A 12,391-nucleotide genomic window follows, 5' to 3' on the forward strand; every position below is an offset into this window, starting at 1 on the left:
TCTAGGTACAACATGAAGGCACTGCCTTGAAATCCGTGTCTGGTCCCTTGTTCTTGCCTCTCAGACACCATTCCCCTGCTCTGTTTCCTCACCTACATGAGCTAAGCAGGTTTGCTCAGCCGTGCCCTTCTGCCATGAGATTTCTTTCTTGGAACCAGCATACTATGCTCTAAATACCCTGAAAACATAAGCTAAATTAAACCTTTCCTCCTTTAAGTTGTGATGTAAGGAATTGTGTCTCACTGTGGGAAAGCTGACTAAGGAAATTATAAACGATCAGAATAATTATAATGTGCCAAGAATATATAATAGGCTCTCAACAAATGTTACTTCTCTTGCTGACTCTACAATAAGAAAAGTTACCTACCCAAGGACCTCTCCTCTCCTGTTCACTCTACACCCTTTGCGCCTTTCTCCTAACTGGCAATGTCTTCTGACATCCATTTCAATAATGTTCACTCATTTCCTTAAGGTGCAATTTAAGATGTAGCTTCTGTAGCAAATCTAAACTTAACCCAACCTAATTACTTGTTTCCCCCTTCATTATTTAAATTACTTGTACTTTTCAACTATATACTTGCTTCTACCTTGTTTTGAAACATTATAATTACTTCTTAATGGCTTTGTATCTTTTTATTTTATTTTCTAATTAGAACATAAGCTATTAATGTACTACATAGAAAGGCACCAAGGGTTAAGAATATTGTTCAGTTTTTTTTTTATTGATGAATGATAGGTACCTAAAACAATTCCAGGAATACAGAAGTGCTCAATCAATCTTTCCTGATAAAAGATAGGACTATGCCTCCTTCCATCGTTGAGTCTTTTCAAAATTCCAAATGTAATACCATAAATATCCGTACATGAAAATTTAAATGTTGTTAAACAAATAAGCCTGAATTTCTGAAAATTCAGAAGATTCAAAAATTAATGAGGAGACAATGGAGAAGGGCTATAGAACATCACTGTTCTTTTCATCACATGCTTGCAGTGATTCTCTGTCATAAATGCATATATGGTGTTACCTGATAAACAGAAAGCAAGTGATTTAATTCAGACCTAGGCTTTGAAATGCTACCTTCAGTTGTAAAGAACTACTAAACTTTTTTCTCCTACAAAACTATGAATTAAGAATAACCAAGTAAAAAAAAAAAACACTGCTGTGGTGGACTGACTACTGGGGGTTAACTTGTAACACCCAGCTGAACTGAGCGAGGGTGGTGCTGAATGTAGGAGGCCCACCTGAGGGTTGTTGCCAACAACATAAAAAGAGGTGCTGTCACAGTGCTATGGGTTCTCCTGGAAGAGCTTGTCATGCTGGCTTTCCTGACTGGAACTTGGCTGTTCTCATCGTCAAAGGAGCTCAGGACCTTGTTGTCACTGAGAATGGCTACAGTTTGGGGGAGCTCTGATCCTTTGAGCATTGCTTCCTGTCTCTGGAAGGGAAGATGGTATGCACTGTTCAATGTCCAGGAGAAGCTTGTCATGCTGGCTTTCTTGATATGGACTCTGGTGTTCTCAGCGTTGGAGGAGCCTGGGACCTCATTGTCCCTGAGGATGGTTGTGGTACCTTATGGGGAAGCTCCAGTGCTTACTTTTAGTGTTGCTCCCTGGCTCCAGTGCTGATTCCTCAGCCTGCTAACACAGATCCTTCATCACACTGGCACAGACATTCTAGCTTCCACCACTGACCTTTGGGCCTTCCCAGAGCAGATCTGTGAAACACAGTTGCATGGGACACTGTCATGGATGCTTGGCTTCCAGTTGGACTTGTAGGGGTCATTGTGATGGGCTCTGGGTCTTTAGCTGGACTCATGCAGAATATTTACACGGGATCCAGGCCCTCAGCTGGATTCTTTAGGTCTTTAGTGTGTGGACAGACTTCCTGCACTTTTTTGTATATGGCTCTTTAGGTGACTGTTACACAATAATCCTGTAAATTATGTGTCCTGTACTATATGGTTTCCCTTGCAAACCCTGACTACAACAACTGTTTTACTCTAGTTTTATAAAAAGAAAAGGAAGCAACTTTAACTTCTAAAAAAAAAGTACTTTTTTCGTCCCCCACCATACCACATGGAGGGTTAAAAACAGTACTGTAATGTTTTCAAGTCTTTTAGAAATATACCCAGAAAGGGAATAGCTGAATTGAATGGGACCTCTAATCCTAGTTTTTTGAGGAATCTCCACACTGATTTCCACAGTGGTTGTACCAGTCGACACTCCCACTAACAGTGGAAAAGGGTTCCTTTTCCCCCACAGCCTCTCCAGCATTTGTTATTGGTTGATTTCTTGATGATAGCAATATATGTGCACCCATGTTTATAGCAGCACAATTTGTAACAGCTGAATTTTGGAAACAACCCAGATGCCCATCACCTGAGGAGTGGATAAAAAAGATGTGATATTTTTACATAATGGAACATTACTCAGCTATAAAGAAAGATAAACACAAGGCTTTGATAGGTAAAGGGATGCAACTAGAGATCAAACTCATAAGTGAAATAAATCAGACCAACATGTGTAAACATCATATTGTCCCCCTAGTGTAAGAAACTGAAAGAGTAAATAAAATCCAAAAGGTACAACAGATACTGTGAGAGGAAAAGGAACGGCTCAAAAGAAAAGAACAACTGGGATGGGGGAAAGGAGAAAAGAAAGAAAGAAGGGGGAAATATATATATATACACACGACAGCTAAGATAATTGTACTATTAATTTCTACTAGATTATTGAAAGGAACAGTTATTGTTTAATTGATCAATTTTGCATCCCTATATCTGGTAATATGAACAACTATTTTGAAGATAACAATATGCAATATAACAACCATTGTTAATATCCCCTCAACTTGTTTTGAAATTCTGTATTGTTTGCATTTTTATTCTCTTTAAAAATAAATAAATAAATAAATAATTTTTAAAAACAGGATTATATATTTCCTGAAGAAATACAAAAGAATCATTTTTGAGCCAAGCACATTTAGTAACTATTTACTGCTATGGTTATATTAAAAGTTAATCATTTAAAGAGAAACATGGGTTTTTCTAAAAATTACCTAGAAATGATCAGTTTACATAAGTATGTTTTCTAGTATATATAAAACTCTGTCAAGTAGCAAAGATCTAGCTCTTCCACAGACAGGACTTCACAGAAAACATCACCATGGTTGAACTATCACTGTGGTAACATTTCTAAAGAGTCAATATAGTTTTCTTTTAATCATGTTAACACATATATTATTCTATACCCACGAAAAGGTAACAGTGATATTAGAATATCTAACAAATCATTGCTGATTGCTCACTCCTGGAGGTTTTAGCTACAATGCTATTTTAATAGTCAAATTCATTAAAATTAAGCAAGACTAATATTGACCAGAAAACACAAGTCTATGTAAGGAATCAAGTGAGGAAAATTAAACAGTAGATGAGTGGGTTTTGGAGATTTAAGTCCCAATCCTAGCTCTCCCATTTCCTAGCTGCTACATCACAGGCAAGTGTTCTAACTTCTCTGAACCTCAGTTTATCTACAAGGTGACCATTATAATTAATCACCCACAGAGTTATCATGAAGATTTACAGACTTGAACTCATTTTGAGGCCCACGATGGCCTTGAACTCTCAGTAACCCTCCTGCCTCAGCCTCCCAAGGACTGGGATTACAGGCATGTGCCATCACACCCAGCCTTCAATACATTTTGTTTTGTCTCAATTTTATACTTCCCAAAGTCAAATTATTAAATTAAAACTAATTAGCCTATTTACAAATACTTACTAAATGTCCCTTTATACTTGCTGAACTGTGAAATAGTTTTTCAACCCTAAAATATCACAGATTTATAAGAAACCTTCCATTTTAAGAAGTGATAATGTAGAAAATAGCAGATGATGACTATGAGGTGCCACTTAGATGACACATTCCATTTTTAGAGTTCTTAGAATACAGGGGAGAAAAGTTATGCATCTGTGTTATTTTAGAAACTGAAGGTCAAGAATGCTCACACATTTTGCCCACTGTTGATACAATACCTGTTAATTAGGTTGGGCATGTAGAGAAACACCAAATAAGTGGGGAAGAAATGCATCAAAAACCAATGCATTAACTACTTCTTCCCCATTAAGGAAATAAGAACTTATATAATATTACTGATAAATTCAGGTGATTTTACTTATCAAGCTGTGCTAAACATTTCTCCAACCTTCCTGTAACAGAAGGTAACATTCAAAACTTCATTGTCCCCAAGAATATATAATAATTCCTAAAATCTGAGACTCATTTTCAGAACTTCAAAGCAGATAAATATTTTTTACCTTATTACTGGTAAAACTTCATTTTCTAAACATAGAACATACTTCAATTTATTGATAATACAAAATAATCAACTGTCTTTATAGACAAAATGTATACTTAAAAACATATATGTTTTGTAACAGTAAGTTGTCAATATATAATTAAATATTTAATGATGCATTATTTTGTAAATGATGGCACATTTGTGCCTAATGAGCAAATATTATCAACCAACCAAATATACAAACATATAGTAATCAATTGCACTTCATTCCTTAGTCACTTATACCTACTATTAAATATTTAGGCTACTGAATTATAAATATTACATTAAGTAACAATTTAATTTCAGAATAGTAAGTGCCATATAGTTTATCCTTAAGTATTTCTTAGTAGACTCGAACAAAGAACATAGCAATATAACATTACATTCAACCTCAACCTAAATAATGTCTCAGTGAAAGAGCAAATAAATAAAAGGACAAAGTGGTAATCAGCCCAGTAAAAATTCTGAAACAGAAATTTTTTTCAGGTGATAGTTTTTTAAAGAACAGACAGGAGCATTTAGAAAGTCAACCTCAGAATATACATCTTAACACCACCTCACTATAAGAAGCACACAATTCTCTCCCTCTTTCTCTCTAAAATGGTAAAAAAAATCACGATTCATATTATTTTATCCTAAGAAATAAATACCAATTCTGTACATATAAGACAAAAGAAATAAGATGCCACGGACTGAACCCAAGTCCTTCACACTGAGCTATAGCCCCCTCCCCTTTCTTTTTAATTTTCAGACAAGCTCTCACTAAGTTATCAAGTTACTCTGGTTGGGTCTGAATATATAATCCTGCTTTAGACTCCAGCATAATGAGAGTACACCAAGCCTGACTTGTAGGAGTTGTTATTAACAAATGATATTTTTAAAAGTAAAAACAATTGATAATGAAAGTTTAAGAAGCTCAGCAATTTACTTTTAACCTAAGATCTGGTTCCATGCACTATTAACTAAAATACATCTGTATATCAGGTACATTCTAGCTTATTTACATCAAGTATTTCTCCATCTGTCACACAAAGCACCACAGAATTCACATGGTATACTTTGAAAATTGCAAACTACTCATTAGCAGCAAATAATTATATCAAAATTTTCATCTTACCTCTCCATTCCTTAATGTTGTAATGGTTCCTCTCGCCACACCCATTCTAAATAGTGTTTCTGTGGCCTGTGGGGAAGAAAGGTAGCAGATGTAATTTGAATACAAATACGTATCTCACCCTCAAAAGGTAAAAAAGAAAAAACTTCCCAAGTATTACATGGCCTGAAACTTCTAGAGAGCCACCAAAAGAGAACTGTAAGCAAGATTTTCTAAATTATACCCTAGAAATATCATTTCTACTCTTTTAATGTTAACAAGAGTCTAAAGTGAACTATCTAAAGGCCTTACTTTGATATGCTGGTATATTTTCAGGTGTATAGTTTTAAATTAGTTCATTTAAATAAGTTTAAACAAAACCCCAATGCCATTTTTTACAGAAATAGGCAAGCCCACCCTAAAATTCACAGAGAACCTTATGATTAGGGGGAATAAAGACAAGTACTGTAATAAGAAAAGTTGTATAATGGCTCACCATGAACAACACCTCCCTATGAACAAGTTACATACTTTGCATAAAACATGGTAAGTTCTCTTTTAATCAAAATATGTATGTTGCAGTATTGTAAGCATTACCATCCTGACCCCTAGAGCACCAAGGAGATCCAAGTCCAATGTTCTGTAATAAGAAACCAATGGTGCACAAGAGTGAATCAAGAATAGCAGTAGAGGAGAAAGATGGCAGAGCAGTGAGTGCCGGCAGCTCGGCTTCTCCAGGACAAAGTGTCCTGACTCTGCAGGACAATGGCTTAGAGAGGAATAGAAGGAAGAGGGGGATACATAAGGCACCACAAGGAACTAACAGAGGACAAGAAAATATGATTAAGTGATATAGAAGAGATGATCCACACCATAGAGGAGAAATGTGCTGAACACCAGGAGGCAAACTGAAAGTAATAACTGCTCTGCTCACAGAGAACTGCATCAGGAACAGGAGAATCTTTTGGGGTTGGAGACACTGGGAAGAATGCGAGACACTGCTTCCCAAATGGCACTCCAGAGGCAGCAGTCAGTGAGCAGCTGCAGTACAAATGCCCCAGGACACAGTCGCACAGAGCAGCTGACGAAGCCACCATTGTGGGAAGGGCTGGGTATGGAACTTCAGTCCCACAGCAGCCCCTTGGTGGCTTCACACTGCCATATTCCCAGAGGGGATGAGGAATGGACAGTCATAAGAGACTGCTGGCAGTTGGAGAGCAGACCTGGGGGCAGTCCCACGCAGAGGGAGGGACTGGTGATCACAGACTTGGTTCCTGCCATCAGGACACCAGTCTCAGCCTGAGTTACACAGGACTGGAGCTTCACACTGGTGCCATGTTCCCATTGCTAAAGGGAGACCGAGAAATAAGGTCTTATGTTATTTCTCAATTAGCCCTGATATAATTCACTGTAATAAATTAGCCTCTACCGTTGTAGTTCAACTGATTGCATAGGAATAATCTTGACGTGGTGGTAATTTAGTGCCAGTGAGCTTGTCTGCCGAATCCACCTTCTTACCCAGGGAAAGGGACAGCAAGAGTTCCTAACCTAGGAACTCAGACTAAAACTCTACAAGAATGCCTGCAACCTGGCAGATAAGGTCCTTAGTCTGAGTTGACTTCAGTTTTGTAGTGAGGGATCAGGATAGTAATTGGGGTGTGAGCACATGGATATTCTGACAAAGAAGCTACTGGGGAATCACATATGTCATGTATCACTGTAATATTTAATTTGTATTCCCATAAGACAACTTATTGGTTTAAATTTTGTACATTTCTTGAATTATTTAGTAATGTGGGGTTATGTCATGTTCTTCTATGGTTTCATGCGTACACATGGGTATTCCTCATGCACATATGTTCGTTCACTGGCTCTGATTTAATAGGTGTCAAGCTTCTCTCCCTCAGCTCAGCTCTTTACCTAGTTTCTTCACTCCAAAGCCCAAGACAATATTAACATATGTCTTTATCCTTTTTCCAAACATGTAAACTCCACCTCCCAAGTTTTTAAATTACCATACTTAGCCCCTTGCAGTCACTCTTATATTTATGAGTATCATTTCTTGATCCTCTACATCCTAAGCTTTTGGCTCTTCCATATCTTACCTAATTTATTTTCCTCTCTATAAACAAATTCTGAGAACCACATAGCTTTCCTCAATCACAAAGAGAATCACTTTTCCCCCTATCTCATCCTTGCCCCCACAAAATACTCTCTGAAAACATTCAGTCCTAAACCTTCAACTCAACTAAAGGTACTTCAATAAAATCAGAAGGCACAGCAATGTTATCTTCTCATCTACTACTAGCCTTCCTTTCAAAATTCTCCCTTAGTGCCTAATACAATTCATACAAACACCCTCCATTCTCCCCAACTCACCTCACCTACCTCACTGCAGAGAAACCAAAAGTAATAACAGTGCATATAGAACAGAAAAAAGGAGTAAGATAACTTCAAAGAATATCATATAGAAGTGCTAAAGGACTGAATATGTATATGGATGCTGTTATAAATGAAAGCAATTATTTGGAAAAAACATAGTGACAGAGTCAAAATCACTTAAACAAAATAACCATAAATATTAGCACTGGACATATGAAGCTAAAAATTATTCACAAGGAGATAACATCCTACTAAAAATCTCCACATAGGCCACAAACTCTCATTTTTCTAGTCTTTAAACTGCAGTAACTGCTGCCCAAAAAAAGAAGAGAAAGAGCGGTCCACATATAATAAACACAGATACAAGTAGGAGAAAGAAAAATCTTGGAAATAGATCTCTGAACCCCACTAACCCCCCCAAGGCAGAACAAGGAGTCACAAAAAGAAAAAAACAGGTAGCAGAAATGTATGAAAAGTTCTTAGAAGGGATGCAGAAAACAGATGAGTTCAAAGAGGAAATGAAACAAAAGTTTACAGCTATTGCACTCAATATGCCAATGGTGAATTCTGTGGAAGAAAGTAAAAACTGGATGAGCAAGCCAAAACAGTTCAAAATATGAACAGATTCAACAAGGACATGTAATCCTTCAAAAGATGTCAGACAGAGATTCCTAAGATAAGAGACAGTACAGAACTCATACACTGCAGAAATGACCAATGTGATAACAGTGTCTGACACTAAGGACAAAATAATAAATTACAATAAAGAGCTCAAAGAAGCCAAAAAGAACAAGAGAAGACTATCTAACAGCTACTATATGACAACAAGCAGACCAACTTAAGGCTAATTGGAGTTAGACAAAAATCTAGAAGACTGCACATTTGGATTTACTAACATGAGCACCTATGTTCATAAAACAAAAACTACTGAAATTACAAGATCAAATAACTATTAATACAATCATATTAGGGGTTTTTAACACTGCACTTTCACAAAGACATAGATCAACTATACACACAAAAACCAGCATCAGAAATTTCAGAGCTGAATCACATCCTTGAACATAGAGACTTAATGAAAATACACAGAGTAGTCTACTTCTCTACAACAGAGTATGCATTTTTTTCAGCAGCACATGGTACTTTTTCCAAAATACATCAGAAACTATTCCACAACCCCTGCTTAAGTAAATATAAAAGAATAGGAGTCACTCAATGAATACTATCCAACCACTGTACAATAAAAATAGAAATCAACAACAGAAAAAATTTCAGAAAAGGTAAAAGCTTCTGGAAAATTAATAACATACTCCTGAAAAATAGGTACAGAATAAATCAAAGAAGTTTTAGAATTTCTGGAAGCTAATGACAATGACTGCACAACTCAGTGAAACCTGTGGGACACTGGAAGGCAGTTCTAAAAGAAAAATTCATCAACCAATGCTCAGATTAAGGAAACAGAGCAAGCCCAAATAAATAACCTTGTGAGAAACCTTAATATACTTAAGAAACAACAACAAACCAGCCCCAATCGGAAACTCGGGAGGGAAAATATAAAGATGAAAGAATAACTCAATGAAATTGAATCTTAAAAACTTGTAAAAAAAAAAAAAAAAAAACTACAAATCAAAGAGCTGGTTCGTCAAAATAATACATAAAATATGTAAGCCCTTAGCAAGACTCACTAGGAGAAACAGAAGACTCACATCAATGCAACTGTAAATGAAAAAAGTGAAATCACAATAGACACTGTCAAAATCCAGAAGATAGATTGTAACTACTTCAAAAGGTAATATTCCAACGTATTAGCAAATTTTGAAGAAAAGGACAGATTCCTAGACATGGACAAACTATCTAAACTAAGCCAAGAAGACATAAATATGCTTAATAACCCATTAACAAGCAATGAAATAAACTTGGTAATAAAGAATCTACCAATAAAAAAAAAAGGCTAGGACCTGACAGATTCACTGCTGAATTTTATAAAACCTTTAAGGATATTATATCACCAACACTCCTCAAGCTTTTCAAAGAAATTGAAAGGGATGGAGTGCTCCCAAATTCATTTATGGAATCCAGTATCACTCTGATCCCTAAACCAGGTAAAGACCCAACTAGAAAAGAGAACTGCAGGCCAGTCTCTTTTAATGAACACAGATACATTTAGTAATTAAAAATAACTACTAAATATGAATTCATCAAGAAAATCTATTCTAAATATTTAGAATATGTTTTGTTTGTTGTATACTTAGTTTTATAAGTAATAACATCAAATATAATTTCAGCTCAATAGTAATTTCTGGCAGAGCATTTTATTTTCTACTACAAGCTAAGACCCCCAATCCAAAAATCCAAAATACACACTCAATACCAACATGTTGCAACAAGTGGAAAATTCTACACCTAATCTCACTCTGGGTATAGTTAAAATATAAGCACACTACCAAAATTTCCTTTTGAGTCTCTGATTATACAAATATTAGATTGTATCTTTTACTATTATCTCACAATCCTTTGAGTCTCCATTCAATTGTTTTTCAATCATGTCTTCTCTCTGTAATGTAGAATGGATAATTCCTGATTTATCTTCACATTCATTACTTTCCTCTTATCTCATGTCTATTCTACTATAGAACCCATCCTTTGAAATTTTTAATTTTAGATACTGTATTTTTCAGTTCCAAAGTTTCCATTTTTTAAAATAGTTTCTACTTTTCTGACGAAAACGTCTCTTCTGTTAATATACAAATGTGTTTACTGTTTCCCATCGGCCAGGGTTATAAATGCTTTAAAGGCTTTGTCTGATTTAATCACATTTAATTATCTTTCTCTTAAAAAGTAGTTACATCTCCTTCTGTTCATTTAAGAATGAGTGATTCAGCCAGGTGTGGTGACATACACCTGTAATCCTAGCACTTGACAGGCTGAGGCAGGAGGATCACTGTGAGTGACCACTGGGCTACAGAAGCAAGTTCAAGACCACCCTTCACTACAAAGCAAGACCCTGTTTTGAAAAACAAACAAACAAAAGATGAATGAATAGTTCAGACTGCTTCAGTACAACTTGGGTATCATGTGAGACTCTTGGCCCTGTTAGATAGAGTACTATGAAAAATGCAGATGGGGTAAGGGGTAGTAAGTAGTCACCTGGCTAGGCTCAGACTGAAAGTTCCATCTAGCCTTCAATGGGCAGTAGTTTAGTATTGGTTCTGTGTTTCCTATGCTGCTTTGGGGCTGTTTAAAGTCTCTTTGGGTCTTTGTCAGAATGACTCAGGTACTCTGAGACTTGCATGGCAGTTTTAATTTTAGTTTTGCTCTTAAGGTGTTCCCTTGCTGCCTGACTCTACTGCAGGCAAGTGCCAATTAGAGGTAAGAATTGTACCAGTTCAAATATAGATTTAGTTAGGTTATCCCTTTTTCCAGCTCTTCCTTTTTGATACTGTCCTCATCTCGTCTGGGTGGCTGGGCCTATTTTCTCCTGACCCTTTGGCCAAAAAGATGGCATTTCTCTTTGAATATTCTGTTTGATTGATTTTGTTTTGTTTTCTGTTTCTGGTAAGTGAGTGTGTGGGGGTGGGGTGGGGGAGTGTCTGTGTGTGTGTGTTACTGGGGATTGCACCAGGGCCTTCACACTGAGTACACCCCAGCCCTCTTTCATTTTTATTTTTTAAGACAAGTTCTCACTAAATCATCAAAATACCCAGGCTGTGCTCGAATTTATAATCTTTCTATCTCAGCCTCCCAGAACACTGGGGTTACAGGCATGCAACCACCACACCCAGATGTCTGAGAGTTTTGACTGCTTGCAGTGGTGTCACAGTTGCAGCCACTTAAAGGGGATACGCCCTTGGGACAAAGTGACCAGAGAAAATAGAATGAAAATAATAATGGGGATCCTTCCTTTCCTACTAAAACTTCAGAGTTCCCATTTCCACGTTCCATTGGTCAAAAAATGCAATTTAATTTCAAGTTTTAACTAACTGCACTGTTCTTGCTTCCCCTTGAGATCAAGTCCTACCTTGGGACAGAGTCAACAGCAGAAAAAAGACAAAACACCAACATCAATAGTTTTGCTTCTGCCACACTCTGTCTTGTCTGGGCCTTTTCCCCATTCTCTAGCTAAAAAGACAGGATTTCTTTCAGAGATGTTGCAATAGGGGCTCTGAAATTACAGTAGCAATTAGCAACATGGAAAAGAATGAAGCCAGAGACACTTGGACCTGAGGAAAAAAGAGTCATAATGGCTTGGAGACTTCGTGAAGGCCTTGGTTGCTATGCTAATGAATGTTTATTTTCAAAGCACTATTAAACTGGTGTCAGGTACTGCTTCCTACATGAGAAACAAGCAGATAGGTTAAAGCTCAATTTTATTACTTTTTAAACTTATATTTTATATTTTTATCACTATAAAGACAGAAAGCAATTGGTACTTACCATAATCATATGTAATTTTTTTCTTCTATGGCCAGGATTAACAGTTGGGGAATGAAGCTTTGCATTTCTGAAGGCTTTTGCTAACTTAATCTTGAAATAATATAGGCTTTCTACTTTTCTGGTTGTTTGTCAAGAATTTTACT

General features: G+C 36.6%; 1 protein-coding gene across 1 annotated transcript in view; it reads right to left on the reverse strand.

Moving 5' to 3' along the window:
• Tmem135 (transmembrane protein 135) overlaps nt 1-12,391 on the reverse strand; it is a 206,311-nt gene that overhangs the window by 120,174 nt on the left and 73,746 nt on the right. The window contains exon 5 of the mRNA XM_005379732.2: nt 5,457-5,522. Coding sequence (XP_005379789.1) covers nt 5,457-5,522 — 66 coding nt within the window. The remainder of the gene's footprint in view (nt 1-5,456; nt 5,523-12,391) is intronic.

This window comes from Chinchilla lanigera, unplaced genomic scaffold (genome assembly GCF_000276665.1).
Source record: "Chinchilla lanigera isolate Chin_1 unplaced genomic scaffold, ChiLan1.0 scaffold00013, whole genome shotgun sequence".
Taxonomy (NCBI): domain Eukaryota; kingdom Metazoa; phylum Chordata; class Mammalia; order Rodentia; family Chinchillidae; genus Chinchilla; species Chinchilla lanigera.